The 25,601-nt window shown below is 44.7% G+C and overlaps 1 protein-coding gene across 2 annotated transcripts in view; it reads left to right on the top strand.

Annotated features, from left to right (window-relative positions):
* Nucleotides 1-5,346: 5,346 nt before the first annotated feature.
* Nucleotides 5,347-25,601, top strand: part of WDR45B (WD repeat domain 45B) — a 36,475-nt gene continuing 16,220 nt past the window's right edge. Inside the window, exons 1-2 of one of the 2 annotated variants that reach the window (XM_061176030.1) lie at nucleotides 5,347-5,539; nucleotides 9,824-9,898. In XM_061176030.1, the coding sequence (XP_061032013.1) occupies nucleotides 5,473-5,539; nucleotides 9,824-9,898 (142 nt within the window). In that variant the 5' untranslated portion in view covers nucleotides 5,347-5,472. The remainder of the gene's footprint in view (nucleotides 5,540-9,823; nucleotides 9,899-25,601) is intronic. The other variant, XM_061176031.1, reaches the window with a different exon arrangement.

Consider the following 25,601-nt stretch of genomic DNA (forward strand, 5'->3'; position numbering starts at 1 on the left):
GCAATGAAACTGCGGCCGGTACCCCGCTTACCTGACATGTCTGCGTGGACAGGCGTGGGGCTCTTGTTTCAGACGTGTGTTTATAAAGGGACGACCTTCTCTCGGTAACATGGAATTTTGAGTGCTACTTAGATCATGATTGCAGTGCAATTTTTTTCTTAAAATAACTGCTTTTTATAAGAATGGTGACATGCGTGTGATGAGTATAAATTCTAGAGAATGAAAAGCAAGGATAGAGAGAGAAATTAGAGTCTTTGACATTACGCAGGGCCTTTTTGTAAACCTCCTTTTTAATGTCAAAGCACTAATTTATAAAACGCCACAGATAAGTTAGAGTTTAGGCACAACAGATCTGTCCAGCTTGTGTATGAAACGGATTTGATCAAGTTTTTGCTATGTTATTTACTATGTTTTGGGATTAATAAGTGATTTATATGCATATTTTTCTGTAAATCTACATTTTTTTGTACAAGATGTTCCATGAATTATGAAGCTAAGGGAAGAAAATGCCAAAGATATCTCTAGTTACAGCGAACATACCACAGCACGGTTACACCAGGTCCAGATCGGCAAGAAAATGTCACTCAAAGCCTGAAGTTTCAGCTAAGAGTGAAGTGAACACTGTTGTTTAAGAAAATGTTTCTCAACAATAAAAAGTATACTTGCTTCTTGGTAGAATTGTTGGCTGCTTCTTTCCAATTTTCCATTGCAAAGAATGGAAAATTGTACTTCCATTCAATGGAGAAGTGTACTTCCATTGCCCTTTATTCCATTTGCTTTATCACCTGTTTCAGGCACCACAATCAGTGCTAGTGCCTGGTGTTGGCAACAAGGCTGTGTCCCTGTGCCATTGATTGAAAGGATGCCTTTTCCTGAAAAGAACACAGAGGCAGACAGTGGGGAATGAAGGACCGGCCGTCCAGCGGGTGCCTGTCTGCGGAAATAGTGGGCGGTACTCTGGCCCCAGTGGACGGGTTGTCACCTCCCGCCAGCAGCATAAAGATCAGAGGTGACTCAGCCAAGACTCTGGGCAGGGTCTCCTTCCCGGTTCTACCACTAGGTTCTCTGTGGCGGCCGGAGGTTGCAACAACTGATTAAAAAAAAATAACTTGAAAACACACAGATGTCCTCGGTTTCTGTTAATTATTTACAGATTTTTAGAAATTTAAAGGACCCTAGAATTGGGAGCGACACTTTTATTCAGAGACGGTGGAGCCGAGGCCCCGAGAGGAGGAATGTGCTCGGCCACCGCTGGTCACCCAGCCCCCTGGGCACAACAGGGACAGATGTGCACAGGGGAGCAGGCGAGGGCACAGCAGGTAAGCCTTGAGGGGACGGTCCCTCTGCAAGGGGCTGCAGGCCTGGGAGGACTTGCTGCCGGGCCATCACACCCTTCTCTCTGCTAGGCAGTGGATGAGAGAGGAGAGTGAAGGGCTGACCTGCTGACCACGAAGCCTGATGGCTGTGGTGGGGTGTCACTTCCCCGACTGCCACAAGCAGAAACGAGGAGGGGTCCACCCTGAATGCAAGCCCCTCTCCCCTGCCCCTTGAAGGGCGCACGGAAGTAGAAGGTGCAGGTTTCCAAGGCCGGTGGAGGTGGGGAGGCTGGGGATGGACGCCTGGTCACAAGCCTAAATTTGGTCCCTTTTCGTTGTTTAATTGAAGGACAGCTGGGGCCACCAGAAGCTGGAAGAGGCAGGAGGGGGCCCCCCAAGAGCCCTGCCCACACCTGGATTCAGACTCTGGCCTCCAGAACTGTAACAGGCACATTTCTGTTGTTTCAAGCCCTCCAGTTTGTGGCAATTTGTTATGGCCACCCCAGGGCTCACACAACAAGGAAATAAGTTATGCTTCACAGTAGAAAGTACTATCAAAGTGACATTTCTGTGAAATAAAAACAAACCCTAATACAGAACATATTAAGTACAAGTATGCATGTTTTGGTGGTGAGCATAGCGAAATCAAAACTGAAATGTAAACTGAACCTTGGAGAAACTGCTCTCAAACTTCGCCATTTTCTTCCATGACCTCACTGCTGGCAAAATCCACCCCAAGTATAAACAAGAAGACCAAATTGTGTCCCAGCTGCTTGTAATTCTCTTTTCAAGCATCTAGATTCAAAATATATTATGTACAATTATGTCTTCAATTGCCCTGTGAAAATTACTGCAATGCAGAATAATTTCCTAGACAGAGAGCTTACAACTTTGATGAGGAATGATCCAGGCAAATATTGAATCTGGAAAAATTGTCAATTATGAGCTTGATAATATTTGTTTTGCCAAAGAGATGGAGATGGAGATGCTTCCCTTTGCGGGAGAATTGCGTCATCAAAGTAAATGTGGATTTGAAAAGCAAGCCTGAAGCTGCATGCATTGGGGAACTGGGGGGACGTGGCTGAGCTGTCATGGGGGCAGGGGACGCACCCCGACCCGCCAGGAGGGCGGGACCCTGTGTTCACTCCCCGCTCCCTACATGCTCTTGGGCCTCGCTTCCCTTGCGGCACCGACCTCCACTGGGTGTGTCATCAATATGGTGACCTAGTGAATGAGGATGACAAAGCCTCAGGATAGGGCAGCTGTTGATAATATAGATGCTTCTGCCTGGCAGTGGGCAGATAGATCAATGGTAGGTAATGGGAGCCACTTCTCCATACAGGCAGTGGGTGCCCAACATGGTTCCCTACCCTGGCAAGGGTCAGACTGGCCCTGCTACTCCTCACCTCTGACCCTTGATCCCCGACCCTCATTCCCCAACCAGCCTGAACTCGGGGTCAGGGTCTGGCTCCATCTGTTCTGGCTTCAGTGGAATACTTGGATCTGTGCCCTCCTTCTTCAGATCTCTGGAGTCTCACATACCTTTCTTCTCAAAAAAGGCTGGCTCCTGCCAATCAAGTTTTGGCTTTTAATCCTACCTTCTCTTCCCTGCCTCAGTCTAGAACTTAACTGTGGAATACTGCTTCTTTCACTCTACTTTCCCACGATAACAGTGGAACCAGCCCAGGTACAGAGGCCTCTGAGTCACTGTGGAGAGGAAGACAGAGGCAACAAGGAAGAGTTCCAAAGTCTACCTTGCCCCAACGTAGTTGCTGTTGCTCCAGCCTTTACCCCTCCTAGGTGAGGCAGCCCAGAAGTGCTTTCACTGTCATCAGCCAAAGACCACCAGGAACTCAGTTGACTCACTGCAATGAGGGAGACCTCCTACGGTCAAGAAACGGGGACATTTCTGTAGGAGGGTGTTGGAAAGGACTCAGACTAGCGCTTGTGGTAGGAGAGCACTTTGCTGTGTTCGATGCTCTCAGGGAGCAGCGGTGATTCCGGGATCGCTGTCTTAGTAACTCCTATCTAGAAGGTGTGAAGACTGAGCAAGGTTAAAGCTGTCGCTGGTAAAAGCAGCAGCCGCTCAGGCACCAGCATGCGGTCTGGCCTTTGCTGGCTCAGACACTGCCCCATTCTGGACTGTGTTCATGCAGGGTCTTGCCTTTATGCTGCCCCTATCAGCCTGAGGGGCCTCGTCCAGGGAGCTTTCATATCCGACCCAGCCCGCTGTGGCCAGGCTGTGTGTGCCAGAATCTCCAGTGCTCTTTCTGTGCCTGATGAGATGACAGGAAGATGGCTGTCTAGTCCAGGAGTGGACTTGGCACTCGGGTCTAGAAAATGCCTGTCTGCCGCGTTAGAGACTAACTTTCTACTTCTGCTGGAGGACAGTTCCTTGTGCGGCTCAAAGCTGGCCAGCATTGTCTGCTGGTTTCTTGATTCCTTGCTGCAAAATTTTATCATTGCTCTGTGGGCCACTTTAGAAATGGGGGTAATGGATGGTAGCTTTCTGAAGGTTCTCTGATTGTTTTACTAGTGAAACACTGTATCATACGAAACAACCTTACCTCCTGCAGATGAAAGGCAAGACCAGAGGGCCCTCTGGGTGGGGACCCTAGGGCCAGCCGCTCCTGCCTCCATGGCCACTGTGTTGGAATAGGACCATGGGCTGGCTCCGTGGTGCTGGGAAGTCCAGAGCCTTACTTGATGATGTGCTGTGTCCCAGGGGCTGTGTGTCCTGGGCGGAGGTGGTGGTACGGGGGGCTCTGTGATCTGGAGGACTCTGTGTGGGGGGGAGCTCTGTGTCCCTGAAGACGGTTCTGTGTGTCCTGGGGGGGGGCTCTGTGTCTTGGGGGTTCTGTGTCCTGGGGGCAGCTGTGTGTCCGTGGGTAGCTCTGGGTCTTGGGGGGTCTGTGTCCCTGTGGGGGGTCTCTCTATGAGGAGTTGGAGGGTAGGGGGTGGGAGGGTCTATACATTCATATACAGTCGACCCTTAAACAACGTGGGGATTAAGGGCGTCCGCCCTCCACGCAGGCAAAAATCCGCGTGTAATTTATAGTCGGCCCTCCTATCCTCGGTATCTGCGGTTCTGCATCTGTGGATCTAACCAACCAGGGTCGTGTAGCCCTGAGGCATTTACTATCGAAAAAAATCCTCGTGTAAGTGGCCCTGAGTTGCTCAAGGGTCACCTGTACTTCCATTTCCTCACTTCCATTCATTTTGCTATTTTCGCGTACATTTTACTAGCATACCTGTTAAAAACTCCATAATGCATTGTTATTTTTACTGAGATACTTATCTTTTTATCAATTAAAAATTAAAAAGTCTCTTATGCTTACCTTAATCTACATGATTTCCGGGGGACTCGAGTTACTGTGGGGGACTGGGTCCTGCGTGCTCCTGAGGGTCACGGGGCAAGGCTGTCACTTTGTTTTGTTTCTTAATTTATTTATTTATTCATTTATTTTTGACTGCGTTGGGTCCTCGTTGCTGCGCTTGGGCTTTCTCCAGTTGCACTGAGCGGGGGCCACTCTTCATTGCCGTGCGCAGGCTTTTCATAGCGGTGGCTTCTCTTGTTGCTAAGGGCGGACTCTAGGCGCGCGGGCTTCCGTAGTTGTGGCTCACGGGCTCTAGAGCGCAGGCTCAGTAGTTGTGGCACACGGGCTTAGTTGCTCCGCGGCATGTGGCATCGTCCCGGACCAGGGCTCGAACCCGTGCGCCCTGCATTGGCAGGCGGATTCCCAACCACTGCGCCACCAGGGAAGTCCCTGGGCTGTCCCTTTGAATCGCCGCCCCCCTGGAGGGCTCGGCGGCACTGGGGGTCTCCTCCCGACTGGGACAGGTGGTTCCCGCCCCCAGATGCGCCCTCCACAGATGCGGCCCCGCCCCTCAGACCAGGCCCCGCTCCCAAACCGACCCGACCAGCCCTCTTCGGGCATGGCCCCGCCCCCCAGAGACGTGACGCTCTCGGAGCTCCCTCCCCGCCCGGCAGGCCCTGGGTGGATGTGCTCGGCGCTCCGCGGCTCCCTGGCTGCGCGCGCAGGCGGTGGGCCTTTCGCTTCCGGCCGCGGCGGCCTCGGAGCTGGCCAGAGGGACTCTGGCGGCCTGCCTCCCCGAGCGGCATGCGGCGCTGAGGCGCGGTGGACCCCGCTGCGCCATGAACCTCCTGCCCTGCAACCCGCATGGCAACGGGCTGCTCTACGCCGGCTTCAACCAGGACCACGGTGAGGGAAGCCCGTCGGCTGCCCCGGCCCTCCCGCCGCCGCTGCCCCTCCGAGTGGGGTCCCGCCCTCGGCCCTCGGCGCCCTGCGGCAGCGTCCGTACCGCGTCCATGCCGCTCGTCCCTTCCTGCCCCGGCGCCTCTTCCCCTCCCCCCGGCGTTCCCTCTCCTTCCCCCGGCGTCCCTCCCTTCCCCCCCGGCCGCCCCACCTCCCAGCCGCTCGCCCACCGCCCCGACGCCCACCCCCCACCCCGGTCGGACGGTGACGGGATTTTCCGGGCTGCGTCGGTTCTTTCCTGTCGGTTTAGGGTCCCCAGCGGCCGGGACGGGGTCGCGCCGAGGTGAGGACGGCCCCCCCAGGCTCAGGACCTCGTCCGCGAAGGTCCTCGTGTTTTCTGTTGATTTTCATAGAAAAAAAAGCGCCGGACTCACACTTTCTTCTTTTGTTGGGTGGAAACCGGACCGTCCAGCACGGCTTTGGGGAAATGGCATTTTTCGCGTTTCCGAGTCCGGCGGGCTGCGGGGCTGCGCCCCACTCTCACCCGGGGAGGGGGACCCGCGTCGGTGCCGAGTGTTCGCTTTGGAAGCCGGCTTGAAGAGAATCCAGAAGCAGGAACTGCAGGACCCGTGTCTGTGGAGCTTGTTTGGTGTAGAGTTAAATAGGCCGGGCGGAGGTGGCCCCGCTGTGTCAGCGCGTGGGCACTTGGGCTTGTGGGGTTATGGCTCCAGAGTCCTGACTGTGGGGCCCCGGGAGAGTTAAGTGTGTCTGGGAACCGAGGCGAGGCAGGGGTTTTCCTTCGGGGAGGAGCCCTTGAGGGCAGGAAGGGTTCTTGGAGGGGTGGAGGTGGACGTGGGGAAGAACGTGGGATGGGGGCGGCTGGGCTGGGGACCGCAGGTGGTGTGGCCCCACGTTGGGGTGCCCTTTTGGGGCCACATGTTGGGCATCCAGCAGTATGTGGCAGAACACTTGGGGTTTTGATTTCCACAGGAGGGCCAGTAGGTTTTTTAATAGGTTCTGATAATAATTGAGAACTCTTTAAGGAGTTAACCGGGTTACAACAACTCCTTAACAAATGTGTTTTCAATGGAAAGACGTGAGTGGCTGATAGTAGGGGAGGGGAGAGGCAGCCCTGAAAAGCAAACACAGAAGCAAAAAGCTTACTGACTCTGAGGCCCTTTAAATGCAAGATCTTCTACACCTGCCTTAGTGCCAGATGAGGCATCCTTGTACTAAGTTTCAATATAATAATTGAGGCTCACGATGATGCTGATTATTTTAGAAACTAGTGAAGTTTGTAATGTCTTTTATAAAGGTTTCATCAAAGATTATTTAGAAAATACAGCACTGGCTTTTAGATGGATATATTTCAGTTGTCTGAAAAATACACTCTCACTTTTGTAAAACCACCTCATTTCATTGTAATAAATTACAAGTAAAGCTTACAGTGTTGCTGGAAAAAATATATACTTTTATACTTAAGCTTCTGCTTACCCTTAACCTAATTCCCTATAATGTAAATTTATGCCAGATTGTTGAGTTCATTGCATTTTGTTTTTATACTGATTTTTAATTTTTACTCAGCTTTTTTAGCACTCCCATTGCAACTTCAGAAACATTTGCTTATAATTTTTAATTGTTTAAACTTTTGACTTGTCTTCTCCCAAAGATAACTTGCATTACAGTTTTCAAGATTCTGAGGTGTGGATATGTACATTTCTATAATCTGGCTGCCATTTTTCTTTCTCCTCCCGTGGGAAACACAGGGTTTGAGTACACACACCTTCTCTGTAGACTAGCTTGTCCTGCCTCGACGGAGACTGAGGCCACAGGCTGACTTCGCTGGCTCCCTCTGCTGTGGTTCTGGAGTGTGGGCGAAGAGCACTTGCATGTGGACTGCATATGTCTCATGCGTAGAAGAATGCCCTTCAGTGATTCTGATGCCCTATTGCCAGTCGGCTTCCTCTGCACTGTGCTTGGTCACCAGCTGTTGGCTTGAACACTTCGCTGTGGGGAAAAGTTTTGTTAAGATAGCAAGAATGAGAAGATTAATACCAACTTTTGTATGATAACCAAGTAAAATCCGTTAATTATTTCCCCTACCCCAAAAATAGCAAGGATAATGCCTAGCCTCCTTAGTGAGTGGTTTCCAGTCTTGTGGTGTTTGTAGTACCTTTTCTCCTAGCTTTTAATTGAAGCACACTATTCTTACAGAAAAGTGCTCGTATCCTAAGTATTCTGCTTGGTGAATTTTCCAAACTGAAAACACCTTCCACAGCACCCAGCTTAAGAAACCAAACACCTGGCCACCCTGTGCTCCTTCCAGCCACTCCCCCATTCTGACTTCCGATGACAGAGATTAGTTTTGCCTCTCCGTATTGTATTTTGTTTCTGGCTTTTTTATTCAGTATCATGTTTGAGAGATTTTTTTTCTTCCATACTGTTGAGTATAATTGTAGATCATTCTCACTGGTGCGGTGTTTCTTTGTGTGAATGTATCACAGTTCATTTATCCATTGAACCATTCGTAGGCTTTGGGTAGATTCCCAGTTTGGGGCCATTATGAGCATAATGGTGCTGCTGTGAGCATTCTAATACCTGTCTTTTGGTGAATGTATGTTGTCATTTCTGCGAGGCTTGTATACCTAGGTGTAGAATTGACAGCGATAGTCGTGCAAACAGTTTTCTGCAGTGGTTGTCCTGGTTTGCCCTCCAACAGCAGTTTTGAGAGTTCCCGTGAGAGTTCTACACACTCCTTACATTTGGTGTATTTTCCATTATTTTGGCCCTTTTGGTAGATGTTTAGTAGATCTCATTGTGGTATGTGTGAGATTGTATTTGCATTTCCCTGATTCTGTGTGTTTATTGACCATTTGGATATTCTCTTTTGTGAAATGTCCAAATCTTTTGTTCATTTTTCTGTTGGGTTGTCTGCCTTTTTCTTGTGGATTTGTAGGGATTGTTTATTTTATACAAGTCTTGTCAGAAATATATGTGTTCTGGCAAAGACAAATAAGATAGGTGCAGGCTTAAAACTTGTGGAAGGTGTAATAGTTGAGAAAGAAAGGGAAAAGTTTCGACTTCTGTATTATTTTCATCTTTTCCAGAAAGCCAAGCTCTAGTTCCCCTGTCCAGATTACATGATTCCAATAACACAAAGAGGGAGTTACAACCCAGAATAAGTTAGAGATAATAAGTAACACTGCACTTTAGAGTGAGTGTCAGGCTCCAGGCCCAGAAAAAGTGCCTGAGACTTGACTGCAGAACAGTCTCCAACTCCTGAGGAGGCTGTCATGGTCCTTGCAGTTGTATAAATAACTTGGACAAAAAATAGAAGCATGCTTTCCATGTTGGGGACAGGGGTGGCTGATAGGATAGAATAATGTCTTCCCAACGCTGGAACGCAGATCAAAACCAGGGGAAGAGACTCTGAGGGTGGCTTTCGCATTCAGGCCAGTAGTGCGGTCGCAGTGAGGGTCCAGGCTCTGCAGCTTGTCTTGGAAAAAGAAGCAGAGGGTTTGGTGTTTCTCCTTCTGGCCACAAGCTTCATATGGTGGTGTTGAAGGAGATTAATGTGGTCTTGGTCACACTTAGGCAAGTGAAGTCCAGGTCACAGGATTGTCTTGAAACTTGAGTGCTTCATTCAGTTCATAACAGTGCCTTTAATTGGACCATTAGCAGTCTGGTGTGTGACTTGGGGATGGTGACCATGACAGGGGTTTAGGGAGTTAGGATTAGTTCCAAGTGGGAGTGAGGTCGTGGAGACCTCAAGCTGCCTTCTAGAAGACCATCCACACCAGCCCTTCCCCCCCTTCCCCAACTGGGCATGTCCATACCTGCTGGGGTTGCCCGCTTTGTGGCTGTCCTCATGGACTTTCTTGTTGGTCATTGCCTCTCTAGGACTTGGTGGCTGATATAGCCCTTGAGAGGTGTGTTGGGAATGGGGAGGCCAGTGGTGAGCATTAGAGGCGGGAGTTGAGGGAAGTGTGCAGTGGCAGAGTGGCTGGTGCAGTAGCCGGTGAACCCCTCGTGCTGGAGTTAAGTGAGCCTGGTCCACGGGATGCCAGAAGGGCCCTGCGGGGGGCAGTGGAGTGACGTGCAAATCTTCTGATAACAGTTCATGAGGAGAGTCGTAGTGACACTTGCAGACCACGTTCGTGTGGTCTGAGCATCCACAAGAGTTCCTGGGAGAGGTCAGTGTCTCTGGACCCCTTGCTTGTGCCGGTCCAGGCCTGGGGTCCTCAGCTGAGACCCCAGTAAGGTGATTAATTTGTCTGTCTCACACTTTAGGGTGCTTTGCGTGTGGGATGGAAAATGGATTCCGAGTCTATAACACCGATCCACTAAAGGAAAAAGAGAAACAAGGTAAGAGTAACTGACATTTCTTGGTTTCTGCCCTTTTCCAGCCCGTAGAGTCTAGATTTTATCTTGCAGGTTAGAGGGGAGCTGGTTTTGAGAAGTGAACAGGGTTCGTGGCCCTTTCAGCCTGGATGCAGCTGTCCTCTTTCTTCCGTTGAGCTTCTATGAGTGCTGGGCTCTGTGGGCCGGGTGCAGTGGTGATTCAGCGGGTGTTGGGGACTCTGGGTACTCTGGTGAATCCAGTACCTGCTAGCCCTGCTGAGAGAACCAGGTGCGGTTGTGCTGGCCACTTCACCTCCTGTTGAAGGTGAAGCTGTAGGGAGCTCAAGTGAGGGGTTTAGTTACAGCACGTGGGACTTTGACTCTTAAAATGACCCACTTAGAAAATACTAGTGTAGCAATATAGTTGCTTCTGTTTACTTATTTCAGTGTCTTAAATTATGTTTTCATGGAATACAAGTTTTCAAAAGCTGGAATTAGGAATTCTGTTGGTAAAATAAAATAATGGTGGTCCTTTTCCCATATGACGGGAAAAATGTGTAATTTACAGGTAGAATCATCCCATTTTCTTCTTCTCCTATGTATTTTTCTTAAGCTTTTAGTGTCTCCTGGTCCTTACCTGCCAACAGGTGAACAAATCTCAGATAAATCGTAAACAATGAGAAACATCCTTTTTCTTCCTGCAGTTGTGGTTTTGGTTTTTATTCAACGTGCAAGTTATATTTTCTGATGCAAGAACTGTTTCTCATCTGTAAGAGGAAGTCACTGCATTCTTAAGCTTCCCTATCAGCCCCCTTCCATTTTGACAACTAATATCCTACATCAGGGATTTTCAGAATCTTTTTTTTTTGGTGGTGGAACCTCTTTGTCAAGTAAAAGCTTCCATACAACCCTGGTATGTAAAACAGTAAGTGGTGCTTTATATTCAGAAGTTTATTTTGTAAGCTGAAGTCTATAACTTTTATTTATTAGAGAAAGACCATGTAGCTGGTTAGTAAAGGGCTCAGACTCTGGGCCCACACTATTTAGATCCCAGTCCTGCTCTGCCCCTTGTCACGTTACTGTGTAACCTTGGGCAAGTTCCTCACCTTCTGTTGGCTTCAGTTTCTTGATGTGTGAAAAATGAAGATGATAACTGCCTACCTCCTAAGGTTATTGTAAAGATGGGTGAATTAGGACGCGTGAGACACACAGACGAGTGGCGGTACACACAGAAAGTGCTTTGTAAGCTTGTGCCCTTGTCATTGGTGGCAGCAGTGTTACCCTTAAAGAGTGGGTCTTTGGGATTAATGAGTGTTAACAGGTGACAGTGGAAGTCTCCTATCAGTCTTCTATGCTGCTGACTTCTATTTGTTTTGTTTTGGTTAGGTAGTGAATTAAGACAACTCTGTTTTTTTTTTTTTTAATAAATTTATTTTATTTATTTTTGGCTGCGTTGGGTCTTTGTTGCTGTGTGCGGGCTTTCTCTAGTTGCGGCGAGTGGGGGCTCCTCTTCATTGCGGTGTGCAGGCTTCTCATTGCGGTGGCTTCTCTTGTTGCGGAACACGGGCTCTAGGCATACGGGCTTCAGTAGTTGTGGCACGTGGGCTCAGTAGTTGTGTCTCATGGGCTGTAGAGCGCAGGCTCAGTAGTTGTGGCGCACGGGCTTAGTTACTCTGCGGTATGTGGGATCTTCCTGGACCAGGGCTCGAACCCGTGTCTGCTGCATTGGCAGGCGGATTCTTAACCACTGCGCCACCAGGGAAGCTCCGACAACTCTGTTTTATACAGAAAAATCGTTACAAAATATTTTGAAACAGCTTAACTTGAAAATTTCAGGATACTTTTTACTTAAATTGACCTACAAACTTCGGAGTTACAGACTTTAGTTTCAAAGTTGAATCATTAGAGGCATATTAAAAACTGCTTCCTGATTAATGAAATGTTTACAGTAAATCTAGGATTTCTTATAAAAATAAGTTAAACAAGAAGCGTCTAAACCTCCTAAGTGCCAGGAAGGTTTGCTGCTGTCATGTCACAGTGCTGTGTTTGTTCCCTGTCCCTGCTCAGCTGCACTGTGTCTGGGGCAGGCTGTCCCCGAGCTTAGCTTGTAGCGAATTTTGAATTTGCGAGGGATCCAGTAGGGCTGTGTGGTGCTTACTAATGATGTGTTTAAGGACTTCTACAGGCACTTGCAGGCTAGTCTGCTGCTACATTTCTGGCAGCTAACTCAACAGTAGAAAATAGGCAGAAGACTTGACCTTATTCCTTTTTTATCTTTGAGATTTACTTTCCTAAACGAGGAACAAAGTGTGCCTGCATTGTAGGGTCATTCCCAGATCTGGGCTCTCGGCCTTGTCTCTGCTGTGACCGTGGCTCTGAGTAAGGGGACTGCACGACTGGCTGTGAGCCGAATGCGTCTTGCAGGCACACCTACCACTGGGTGGAGCTGGCAGTGCTGGGATGCCGTCTTGGGCATCCTGGGACCCCAATGGAGGCAGCTTTCTTCTCCAAGGTGTTGTAGGTCCTGCATCCCGTGCACAGAGCAGCGTGGCTCAGCTCGGGGGAGGCGTGGGAGCCCTGGGAGCACAGCCCGTGTGGTGTTCTCACAGGGATGCTGTGGGGTCAGAGTGTAGAACTCCGATTCATGTATATCACGTACATATCCAAGCATATCCTGGAAGGAAGGTTCAAATCATAATTTGAACAAAGATATGTCAAGAGTGATGCCTTTGGATAAAATTATATCTAAGTGGTTATAGAAGTAAAAGGAGTACTAAAAAGTCAACTCCACTCTTCATTTAGAAACACAACCCTCCCACATTCCAAAGCTGACTAGAACTTTTGTAGCCTACACTGGATGAACTTGCAAGGTCCTCAAGGCGGGCAGCAGGGTCCAGAGGAGTCCCCTTGTCTTTAGCGCCGCCCACCTTTTCCTCCATGTGACCAGTGCTCACACATGTGACATTGGCAGCCGTGTGTGGGGAAGCAGAGGGGACACAGAGGCCTAGAGGGGATGCCAAGTGACAGGTGGAGCAGCAGGTGAGTCTGCTTGTTCCTGAGCCCACTGAGTGCTGCCCTGGGGGCTGAGGATGCAGTAATGAATAATATGGGCAGGGTCCTCGGTGAGACTACCCAGTGTCTGGAAATAAGAGGTGACCTGTTTACACACAGTCCCTGACGTTGCCCAGTTCAGCACCTGCCTGACCTGACAGTCTGTCGGGGCCTTACCCATGGCCCAACATCCTCCAGTTTCAGAGCAGGTCCTGTGGGCTCCACGCCCTGCTTGGTCAGCCCAGCACATGGTGGGTGAGGGGACTAGAGAGAAATGGGAAGCATGTGAGACAGAGTGGGCTGAGCTGATTGGGGGTGTGTGGGGTGTGTCCCAGTCAGCGGTGAGGGTGTGGAGAGGCAGATCATCCCATGGCCTGTTCCTAACTTTGATGGTATAAGTTTAAATTGGTAGAACCTTTTTTGTAGAATAATTTAGCGAACTGTTCATTTTCTATATTTACACACACACACACACATACACACACACACACACACATACTCTGATCCAACAATCATACTTAAAGGATTTTTTTTTCTTTAATTTTTATTGGAATATAGTTGATTTACAATGTTGTGTTGTTTCTGCTGTACTCAAAGAGAATCAGTCATACATATACATGTACCCACTCTTTTTTAGATTCTTTTCCCATATAGGTCATTACAGAGCATTGAGCAGAGTTCCCTGTGCTAGGGAACTCTAGCACAGGCAACGGTAGGTCCTTATTAGTTATCTATTTTATTTTTTTTATTTTTATTTTTTCACACACACACACTGTATTTTATTTTTACAAGAGATAAATAAACTGACACCAAGCATTGTAAATGGATGACCACAACAAAAGCAAGAATGATTGCAATTACCAAACACGAAACATACTATGTCATAATATCGACATTCAGTTCAGTAATCCTCCACTGTAATAGCTCCTTTACTTTGCAGTGAAAATTGATTTGTATATTTTTTGCCTCTGAGTCCTTGTGGGATTTATTTTTTTTTTAATTCAAACAGAAAGTCACAAAAATTATAATCATCCTCATCAGTTCACTCAGTCCCATGCCCATGTAATTAATTTTTTTTCATCTTGATCATTTGTTACCACTTTCATGAATTCATCAGTTTTCCATTAGAGTTCTGAAATTGCTTATTCATTCAGTTCAGCAGTATAGTCAGTTACCAGAAACCTGTACTTGTCAGAGTCTTTTCCATGAATTCCTTGAAGATGAAACCCTTTTATAGGAACATTTTTGCAAAAGCATCAGAGTACACCCAGAACTGTCTGTAAATGACAAAAGACTTAAAAATGACCACAGTTAAAGATTTGATGAAAGTTCATAATAATGCAATTGACAAGGAAGTTTAGTTATTTCTGAGATATACATTTTAAAGTAATAACTAGAATTATGACTTATAACATTATACCAGAACATATAAGATTTTTAGAAGTTTCATGTAATGTCTGAAACGTTTATATTAACATATTTCCTTACAAATAACCCAAAGAAAGTTTAGTACTAGTTGTTTGTTTGTTTGTTTATACTGCAGGTTCTTATTAGTCATCAGTTTTATACACATCAGTGTATACATGTCAGTCCCAATCTCCCAATTCATCACACCACCACCACCCCCCTGCCAGTTTCCCCCCTTGGAGTCCATACGTTTGTTCTCTACATCTGTGTCTCTATTTCTGCCCTGCAAACTGGTTCATCTGTACCATTTTTCTAGGTTCCACATGTATGCGTTAATATATGGTATTTGTTTTTCTCTTTCTGACTTACTTCACTCTGTATGACAGTCTCTAGATCCATCCACATCTCTACAAATGACCCAGTTTTGTTCCTTTCTATGGCTGAGTAATATTGCATTGTATATATGTACCACATCTTCTTTATCCATTCGTCTATCGATGGGCATTTAGGTTGCTTCCATGACGTGGCTATTGTAAATAGTGCTGCAATGAACATTGGGGTGCATGTGTCTTTTTGAATTATGGTTTCTCTGGGTATATGCCCAGTAGTGGGATTGCTGGATCAAAAGGTAATTCTATTTTTAGTTTTTTAAGGAACCTCCATACTGTTCTCCATAGTGGCTGTATCAATTTACATTCCCACCAACAGTGCAAGAGGGTTCCCTTTTCTCCACACCCTCTCCAGCATTTGTTGTTTGTAGATTTTCTGATGATGCCCATTCTAACTGGTGTGAGGTGTGATACCTCATTGTAGTTTTGATTTGCATTTCTGTAATAATTAGTGATGTTGAGCAGCTTTTCATGTGCTTCTTGGCCATCTGTATGTCTTCTTTGGAGAAATGTCTATTTAGGTCTTCTGCGCATTTTTGGATTGGGTTGTTTATTTCTTTAATATTGAGTTGCATGTGCTGTTTATATATTTTGGGGAGTAATCCTTTGTCCATTGATTCATTTGCGAATATTTTCTCCCATTCTGAGGGTTGTCTTTTTGTCTTGTTTATGGTTTCCTTTGCTGTGCAAAAAGCTTTGAAGTTTCATTAGGTCCCATTTGTTTATTTTTGTTTTTATTTCAGTTACTCTAGGAGGTGGATCAAAAAAGATCTTGCTGTGATTTATGTCAAAGAGTGTTCTTCCTATGTTTTCCTCTAAGAGTTTTATAGTGTCCGGTCTTACATTTAGGTCTAGAATCCATTTTGAGTTTATTTTTATGTATGGTGTTAGGGAGTGTTCTAATTTCATTCTTTTACATGTAGCTGTCCAGTTTTCCCAGTACCACTTATTGAAGAGACTGTCTTTTCTCTATTGTATATCTTTGCCTCCTTTGTCATAGATTAGTTGACCATAGGTGCGTGGGTTTATCTCTGGGCTTTCTATCTTGTTCCATTGATCTATGTTTCTGTTTTTGTGCCAGTATCATATTGTCTTGATTACTGTAGCTTTCTAGTACAGCCTGAAGTCAGGGAGTCTGATTTCTCCAGCTCCGTTTTTTTCCCTCAAGACTGCTTTGGCTATTGGGGGTCTTTTGTGTCTCCATACAAATTTTAAGATGATTTGTTCTAGTTCCATAAAAAATGCCATTGGTAATTTGATAGGGATTGCATTGAATCTGTAGATTGCTTTGGGTAGTATAGTCATTTTCACAATATTGATTCTTCCAATCCAAGACATGGTATATCTCTTCATCTGTTGGTATCATCTTTAATTTCTTTCAACAGTGTCTTATAGTTTTCTGCATACAGGTCTTTTGTCTCCCTAGGTAGGTTTATTCCTAGGTATTTTATTCTTTTTGTTGCGATGGTAAATGGGAGTGTTTCCATAATTTCTCTTTCAGATTTTTTATCATTAGTGTATAGGAATGCAAGAGATTTCTGTGCATTAATTTTGTATCCTGCAACTTTACCAAATTCATTGATTAGCTCTAGTAGTTTTCTGGTGGCATTTTTAGGGTTCTCTATGTATAGTATCATGTCATCTGCAAACAGTGACAGTTTTACTTCTTTTCCAATTTGTATTTCTTTTATTTCTTTTTCTTCTCTGATTGCCGTGGCTAGGACTTCGAAAACTATGTTGAATAATAGTGGTGAGAGTGGACATCCTTATCTCGTTCATGATCTTAGAGGAAATGCTTTCAGTTTTTCACCATTGAGAATGATGTTTGCTATGGGTTTGTCATATATGGCCTTTATTATGTTGAGGTAGGTTCCCTCTATGCCCACTTTCTGGAGAGTTTTTATCATAAATGGTTGTTGAATTTTGTCAAAAGCTTTTTCTGCATCTATTGAGATGATCATATGGTTTTTATTCTTCAATTTGTTAATATGGTGTATCACATTGATTGATTTGCGTATATTGAAGAATCCTTGCATCCCTGTGATAAATCCCACTTGATCATGGTGTATGACCCTTTTAATGTGTTGTTGGATTCTGTTTGCTGGTATTTTGTTGAGGATTTTTGCATCTATATTCATCAGTGATATTGGTCTGTAGTTTTCTTTTTTTGTAGTATCTTTGTCTGGTTTTGGTATCAGGATGATGGTGGCCTCATAGAATGAGTTTGGGAGTGTTCCTTCCTCTGCAATTTTTTGGAAGAGTTTGAGAAGGATGGGTGTTAGCTCTTCTCTAAATGTTTGATAGAATTCACCTGTGAAGCCATCTGGTCCTGGACTTTTGTTTGTTGGAAGATTTTTAATCACAGTTTCAATTTCATTACTTGTGATTGGTCTGTTCATATTTTCTGTTTCTTCCTGGTTCAGTCTTGGAAGGTTATACCTTTCTAAGAATTTGTCCATTTCTTCCAGGTTGTCCATTTTATTGGCATAGAGTTGCTTGTAGTAGTCTCTTAGGATGCTTTGTATTTCTGCGGTGTCTGTTGTAACTTCTCCTTTTTCATTTCTAATTTTATTGATTTGAGTCCCCTCCCTCTTTTTCTTGATGAGTCTGGCTAATGGTTTATCAATTTTGTTTATCTTCTCAGAGAACCAGCTTTTAGTTTTATTGATCTTTGCTATTGTTTTCTTTGTTTCTATTCCATTTATTTCTGTTCTGATCTTTATGATTTTTTTCTTTCTGCTAACTTTGGGTTTTGTTTGTTCTTCTTTCTCTAGTTCCTTTAGGTGTAAGGTTAGATTGTTTATTTGAGATTTTTCTTGTTTCTTGAGGTAGGCTTGTGTTGCTATAAACTTCCCTCTTAGAACTGCTTTTGCTGCATCCCATAGGTTTTGGATCGTCGTGTTTTCATTGTCATTTGTCTCTAGGTATTTTTTGATTTCCTCTTTGATTTCTTCAGTGATCTCTTGGTTATTTAGTAACGTATTGTTTAGCCTCCATGTGTTTGTGGTTTTTACTTTTTTTTTCTCTGTAATTCATTTCTAATCTCGTAGCATTGTGGTCAGAAAAGATGCTTGATATGATTTCAATTTTCTTAAATTTATTGAGGCTTGATTTGTGACCCAAGATGTGATCTATCCTGGAGAATGTTCCATGCGCACTTGAGAAGAAAGTGTAATCTGCTGTTTTTGGATGGAATGTCCTATAAATATCAATTAAATCTATCTGGTCTATTGTGTCATTTAAAGCTTCTGTTTCCTTGTTTATTTTCATTTTGGATGATCTGTCCATTGGTGTAAGTGAGGTGTTAAAGTCCCCCACTATTATTGTGTTACTGTCCATTTCCTCTTTTATAGCTGTTAGCAGTTGCCTTATGTATTGAGGTTCTCCTATGTTGGGTGCATATATATTTATAATTGTTATATCTTCTTCTTGGATTGATCCCTTGATTATCATGTAGTGTCCTTCCTTGTCTCTTGTAACGTTCTTTATTTTAAAGTCCATTTTATCTGATATGAGTATAGCTACTCCATTTTTCTTTTGATTTCCATTTACATGGAATATCTTTTTCCATCCCCTCACTTTCAGTCTGTATGTGTCCCTAGGTCTGAAGTGGGTCTCTTGTAGACAGCATATATATGGGTCTTGTTTTTGTATCCATTCAGCAAGCCTGTGTCTTTTGGTTGGAGCATTTAATCCATTCACGTTTAAGGTAATTATTGATATGTATGTTCCTATGACCATTTTCTTAATTGTTTTGGGTTTGTTTTTGTAGGTCCTTTTCTTCTCTTGTGTTTCCCGCTTAGAGAAGTTCCTTTAGCATTTGTTGTAGAGCTGGTTTGGTGGTGCTGAATTCTCTTAGCTTTTGCTTGTCTGTAAAGCTTTTGATTTCTCCATCGAATCTGAATGAGATCCTTGCCGGGTAGAGTAATCTTGGTTGTAGGTTCTTCCCTTTCATCACTTTAAGTATATCATGCCACTCCCTTCTGGCTTGTAGAGTTTCTGCTGAGAAATCAGGTGTTAACCTTATGGGAGTTGCCCCTTGTATGTTATTTTTCGTTTTTCCCTAGCTGCTTTCAGTAATTTTTCTTTGTCTTCAGTTTTTGCCAATTTGATTACTATGTGTCTCAGCATGTTTCTCCTTGGGTTTATCCTGTATGGGACTCGCTGCGCTTCCTGGACTTGGGTGGCTATTTCCTTTCCCATGTTAGGGAAGTTTTCGACTATAATCTCTTCAAATATTTCTCTGGTCCTTTCCCTCTCTCTTCTCCTTCTGGGACCCCTATAATGCGAATGTTGCTGCGTTTAATGTTGTCCCAGAGGTCTCTTAGGCTGTCTTCATTTCTTTTCATTCTTTTTTCTTTATTCTGTTCCACAGCAGTGAATTCCACTATTCTGTCTTCCCGGTCACTTATCCGTTCTTCTGCCTCAGTTATTCTGCTATTGATTCCTCCTAGTGTAGTTTTCATTTCAGTTATTGTATTGTTCATCTCTGTTTGTTTGTTCTTTAATTCTTCTAGGTCTTTGTTAAACATTTCTTGCATTTTCTCGATCTTTGCCTCCATTCTTTTTCCGAGGTCCTGGAACATCCTCACTATCATTCTGAATTCTTTTTCTGGAAGGTTGCCTATATCCACTTCATTTAGTTGTTTTTCTGGGGTTTAATCTTGTTCCTTCATCTGGTACATAGCCCTCTGCGTTTTCATCTTGTCTCTCTTTCTGTGAATGTGGTTTTTGTTCCACAGGCTGCAGGATTGTAGTTCTTCTTGCTTCTGCTGTCTGCCCTCTGGTGGATGAGGCTGTGTAAGAGGCTTGATGGGAGGGACTGGTGGTGGGTAGAGCTGACTGTTGCTCTGGTAGGCAGAGCTCAGTAAAACTTTAATCCACTTGACTGTTGATGGGTGGGGCTGGGTTCCCTCCCTGTTGGTTGTTTGGCCTGAGGCAACCCAACACTGGAGCCTACCTGGGCTCTTTGGTGGGGCTAATGACAGACTCTGGGAGGGCTCACGCCAAGGAGTACTTCCCAGAACTTCTGCTGCCAGTGTCCTTGTCCCCACAGTGAGCCACAGCCCCCCCTCCCCCACCTCTGCAGGAGACCCTCCAACACCAGCAGATAGGTCTGGTTCAGTCTCCCCTGGGGTCACTGCTCCTTCCCCTGGGTCCCGATACGCACACTACTTTTGTGTGTGCCCTCCAAGAGTGGAGTCTCTGTTTCCCCCAGTCCTGTTGAAGTCCTGCAATCAATTCCCGCTAGGCTTCAAAGTCTGATTCTTGGGCTTCCCTGGTGGCGCAGTGGTTGAGAATCTGCCTGCCAATGCAGGGGACACGGGTTCGAGCCCTGGTCTGGGAAGATCCCACATGCCGCGGAGCAACTAGGCCCATGAGCCACAACTACTGAGCCTGCGCGTCTGGAGCTTGTGCTCCGCAACAAGAGAGGCCGCGACAGTGAGAGGCCCGTGCACTGCGATGAAGAGTGGCCCCCGCTCGCCGCAACTAGAGAAAGACCTTGCACAGAGGCGAAGACCCAACACAGCCATAAATAAATAAATAAATTTTTTAAAAAAGAAAAAAAAAAGTCTGATTCTCTAGGAATTCCTCCTCCCGTTGCCGGACCCCCAGGTTGGGAAGCCTGATGTGGGGCTCAGAACCTTCACTCCAGTGGGTGGACTTCTGTGGTATAAGTGTTCTCCAGTCTGTGAGTCACCCACCCACCAGTTATGGGATTTGATTTTACTGTGATTTTGCCCCTCCTACCGTCTCATTGTGGCTTCTCCATTGTCTTTGGATGTGGGGTATCTTTTTTGGTGAGTTCCAGTGTCTCCCTGTCGATGATTGTCCAGCAGCTAGTTGTGATTCTGGTGTTCTCGCAAGAGGGAGTGAGAGCATGTCCTTCTGCTCCGCCATCTTGGTTCCTCCTCTCTGGTATTGGCCTTCAAGCATTTTATCTGAAGGAAAAAATTGGGAAAAATACGCTAGGTGCTGTGGTACATCCTGACACAGAGGTACAGCCGTGACGCACTGTTAGAGGGAAAAGTTGGAAAATAGTGTGATGGTGCCAGATGGTGCCATTGGTTTGAGTTCAGTACAAGTACATGCATGATCTCGTTTACAGCTGTTTTTACTTTATGCTTTTCTGTGTTGTTTTATTTTTATAGTGATAATATATAATTTGTATAATGATAAACAATTAAGATATTTCCATTAAAAGAAAACTCCCTGGAAATAGAAGGAGCTGGGCGTTGCAGGGCAGAGGCAAGATGAAAAGGCAGGGGGCTGCTGTCGTGCCAGGAGGGCTGAGTTCTCCCCTTTCGTATAAGAGCCTCTCAGCGGAATGGAGGTTAAGCCAACACTCAGACGTCCTTCTCCCCCATTTTATTTCAGTTTCTTTTTTTTTTTTTTTTTTTGGCCAAGTTGCTTGTGGGATCTTATTTCCCTGACCAGGGATTGAACCTGAGCTCTCGGCAGTGAGAGCGTGGAGTCCTAACCACTGGACTGCCAGGGAATTCCTCCAGTTTCTCATTTTTTTGAGGCAGGTTCTGTAGGAAGAGTGGGACCTGTCAGGTATTGATTTGTGCCTGAAGCTTTCATCAGTCGAAGTTTCCTTGGAGCCTGTCTTGTGTCCTCCATCTCTCTCTGTAGTTTAGTCTGCTGCATAGCCAGCTGTTGGGCCTGGGGACTTTTAGAGATGTGGACATTGACAAGCATCCTTGGGCACGTGTCTCTGCTGTTCTGTCAGTGAGTGACGCCTGTTGATCTTTCAGGACCAGCCCTTGAGGCCTGGGACTCGGGGGCTCTGATGGCAACCTTGGGCTTCCTTTCGGAAGACCCCCTCCTCTCCAGCTGCAGGAGGTGGGGGTCAGACACCCTTGGGGGCTGTGGCAGGTGCTCACTGGGGTGGCAGCTGTGGCCCTGGGTGGGGGTCGCTAAAAGTCCTCTGACTCTCCTGGAGTTTGGAGTCTCGCCTTTGATTGCTTCCGCTCTTCCCAGGAAAGCCTCACGTTCCCCTTTCTCTGCCTCACCAGTTGATGCTGAAAAATCTGCTTTTCTCTTTTCCTTTCCAAAGGCCAGAGGCCATAGCAGTTTACAGTGGTCAAAACTGCTGTCTTAATCCTTAACTTTTAACATCTTTGTAATCTTGACATTGATGTTTTTTTTAATTGCATCAGAGTCAGCCATAAATAGGCATCAAGGTAAAACAAAATAATTCTGATTTCGTATAATACTATTTTTTTGTTGTTGTTGTTAGAAAGAGGCTTAGAGAAAAATCATAGCCTGTATCATTTAAATTAAAACTTTTTAAAAACTTTGAAACAGAACGTAATATCCTTTTAACGAATTTTTGGTGATTTCTTCACGTGAAGTACTTCAGTTTTTGTTTTTTTCGCCATCCCACCTGATCGGTTCTCTGTGTCCGGGTCGCATTTCAGAGGCTGTTGTGCCTCCTGGCATTTCTTCATTCTCCCATTAGCTTGGTTACATCTTGCTAAGGGAGTGACCCGCTGCTCTTAGAACTTGAGAAAACTCATGACTCTGACAAACCAACATTTAATAAGTTTGAAGTCTCAGTGCTCGCATAGTGTTGTTTGTGTTAGTATTAAATATTCTCCCTTGGTTGGATAGTATTTTAAATATATGTTGGTTACCTCTTGGCATAATTCACAGGTTTCTCTTAATAAATTTGATTCTAGAACTTAGTGAACCTGCACTGAGGAAATAATTACACTCCTAACAGACCCCCAGCACTCTTCATCTTGCAAAACTGAAACTCTGTCCCTATTAGACATTGACTCCCCTTCCCCCTCCCCCAGCCCCCACCATCCTACTTTCTCACTCTATGAATTTGTCTACTCCAGGGACTTCATATAAGTAGACTCATACAGTATTTGTTCTTTTGTGACTGACTTATTTCATTTAACATAATATCCTCAAGGTTCATCTGTGTTGTACCAGTGTTGTACCATGTTCCAGAATTTCCTTCCTTTTTAAGCTGAGTAATATTCCATTATGTGGATGGACCATGTTTTGTTCACCCCTTAATAGATGTTTGGGTTACTTCTACCTCTTGGCTGTTGTGAATAATGCTGCTGTAAACATGGGTGTGAAAATATCTCTTCACAGCCTTGATTTCAGTTCTTTTGAATGTATACTAACAAGTGGGATTGCTGGATCATGTGGTAGTCTGTTTTTAATTTTTTGAGGAACCACCATACAGTCTCCAGTAGCAGCTGCACCAGCAGTACACAGGGATTCCTATTTCTCCACATCCTTGCCAACACTTCTTATTTTCTGTGTTTTGTTTTTTGTTTTTTTGATAGTGGCCATCTTAATGGTTGTGGCAGGATGTCTCATTGTGTTGTTGTTTTAATTGAAGTATAATTGATTTACAATGTTGTGTTGGTTTCTGGTGTTTGGCAAAGTGATTCAATTATCCATACATATATCTTCTTTTTCAGATTCTTTTCCATCATAGGTTATTACAAGATAACTGAGTATAGTTCCTTGTGCTACACGGCAGATCCTTGTTTACCTATTTTATTTTATTTTTAAAAATTAAATTATTTATTTATTTTTGGCTGTGTCGGGTCTTCGTTGCTGCACGCAGGCTTTCTCTAGTTGCGGCGAACGGGGGCTACTCTTCGTTGTAGTGCATGGGCTTCTCATTGCGGTGGCTTCTCTTGTTGCAGAGCACGGGCTCTAGGCATGCAGGCTTCAGTAGTTGTGGCACATGGGCTCAATAGTTGTGGCTTGCAGGCTCTAGAGCGTGGGCTCAGTAGTTGTGGCGCATGGGCTTAGTTGCTCCACAGCATGTGGGATCTTCCCAGGCCAGAGCTCGAACCTGTGTCCCCTGCATTGGCAGGTGGATTCCCAACCACTGCGTCACCAGGGAAGTCCTACCTGTTTTATATATAGTAGGGTGTATATGTTAATCCCAAACTCCTAATTTATCCCCCCCTCCCCCTGATCCCCTTTGGTAACTGTAAGTTTGTTTTCTCTATGTCTGTGAGTCTGTTTCTGTTTTGTAAGTGAGTTCATTTGTATCCGCTTTTAATTATTTTTTTATTTTTACAATATTTATTTATTTTGGCTGTGTTGGGTCTTAGTTGCAGCACGCGGGATCTTTCATTGCGGCACGCGGGCTTAGTTGCCCCGCGGCATGTGGGATCTTAGTTCCCCAACCAGGGATCGAACCGGTGTTCCCTGCATTGCAAGACAGATTCTTAACCACTGGACTACCAGGGAAGTCCCATTTGTATCATTTTTTTAGATTCCACATATAAGTGATATCATATGATATTTGCCTTTCTCTTTCTGACTTACTTCACTTAGTATGATAATCTCTGGGTCCATCCATGTTGCTGCAAATGGCATTATTTCATTCTTTTTTAAGTCTGAGTAATATTCCATTATGTATATATATATATATCATATCTTCTTTATCCTTTCATCTGTTGATGGACATTTAGGTTGCTTCCATGTCTTGGTTATTGTAAATAGTGCTGCTGCGAACATTGGGGTGCATTGTATCTTTTTGAATTAGAGTTTTCTCTGGGTATATGCCCAGGAGTGGGATTGCAGGATAATATGGTGAACTCTATTTTTAGTTTTTAAAGGAACCTCCATATTGTTCTCCATAGTGGCTGCACCAATTTGCATTCCCACCCGCAGTGTGGGAGGGTCCCTTTTCTCCACACCCTCTCCAGCATTTATTATTTGTAGACTTTTTGATGATGGCCATTCTGACTGGTGTGAGGTGATACCTCATTGTAGTTTTGATCTGCATTTCTCTAATAATTAGCAATATTGAGCATCTTTTCATGTGCCTGTTAGCCATCTGTATGTCTTTTTTGGAGAAATGTCTGTTTAGGTCTTCTGCCCATCTTTTGATTGGGTTGTTTGTGTTTTTTTGTTATTGAGTTGTATGAGCTGTTTGTGTATTTTGGAAATTAAGCCCTTCTTGGTAGCATCATTTGCAAATATTTTCTCCCAGTCCGTAGGTCGTCTTTTTGTTTTGTTCATGGTTTCCTTTGCTGTGCAAAAGCTTTTAAGTTTAATTCGGTTCCATTTGTTTGTTTTTGTTTTTATTTCTGTTACTCTAGGAGATGGATCCAAAAAAATATTGCTGTGATTTATTTCAAAAAGTGTTCTGCCTATGTTTTCCTCTAGGAGTTTTATAGTATCTTGTCTAACATTTAGGTGTGTTTTTTTCTTTTGGTTTGGTTTTTTGTTGTTGTTGTTGTTTTGGGTTTTTTTGGCAGTGCCATGTGGCATGGGGGATCTTAGTTCCCCGACCAGGGATCGAACCCATGTGCCCTGCAATGGAAGTGTGGAGTCTTAACCATTGGACCACCAGGGAAGTCCTACATTTAGGTTTTTAATCAATTTTGAGTTTATTTTTGTATATGGTGTTAGAGAATGTTCTAATTTCATTCTTTTACATGTAGCGGTCCAGTTTTCCCAGCACCATTTATTGAAGAGACTGTCTTTTTTCCTATGTATATTCTTGCCTCCTTTGTCATAGATTAATTGATCATAGTTTGTGGGTTTATTTCTGGGCTCTCTATTTTGGTCCATTGATCTATGTGTCTGTTTTTGGGCCAGTACCACAGTGTTTTGATTACTGTAGCTTTGTAGTATAGTCCGAAGTCAGGAAGTGTGATTCTTCCAGCTCTGTTCTTCTTTCTCAGGATTGTTTTGGCTATTCGGGGTCTTTTGTGTTTCCATACAAATTAAAAAATTTTTTTGTTCTAGTTCTGTGAAAAATGCCATTGGTAATTTTATAGAGATTGCATTGAATCTGTAGATTGCCTTGGGTAGTATGGTCATTTTAGCAATATTAATTTCTCCAGTCCAAGAACACGGTATATCTTTCCATATGTTTGTGT

Source organism: Eubalaena glacialis, chromosome 19, assembly GCF_028564815.1.
Source record: "Eubalaena glacialis isolate mEubGla1 chromosome 19, mEubGla1.1.hap2.+ XY, whole genome shotgun sequence".
In the NCBI taxonomy this organism is placed as follows: domain Eukaryota; kingdom Metazoa; phylum Chordata; class Mammalia; order Artiodactyla; family Balaenidae; genus Eubalaena; species Eubalaena glacialis.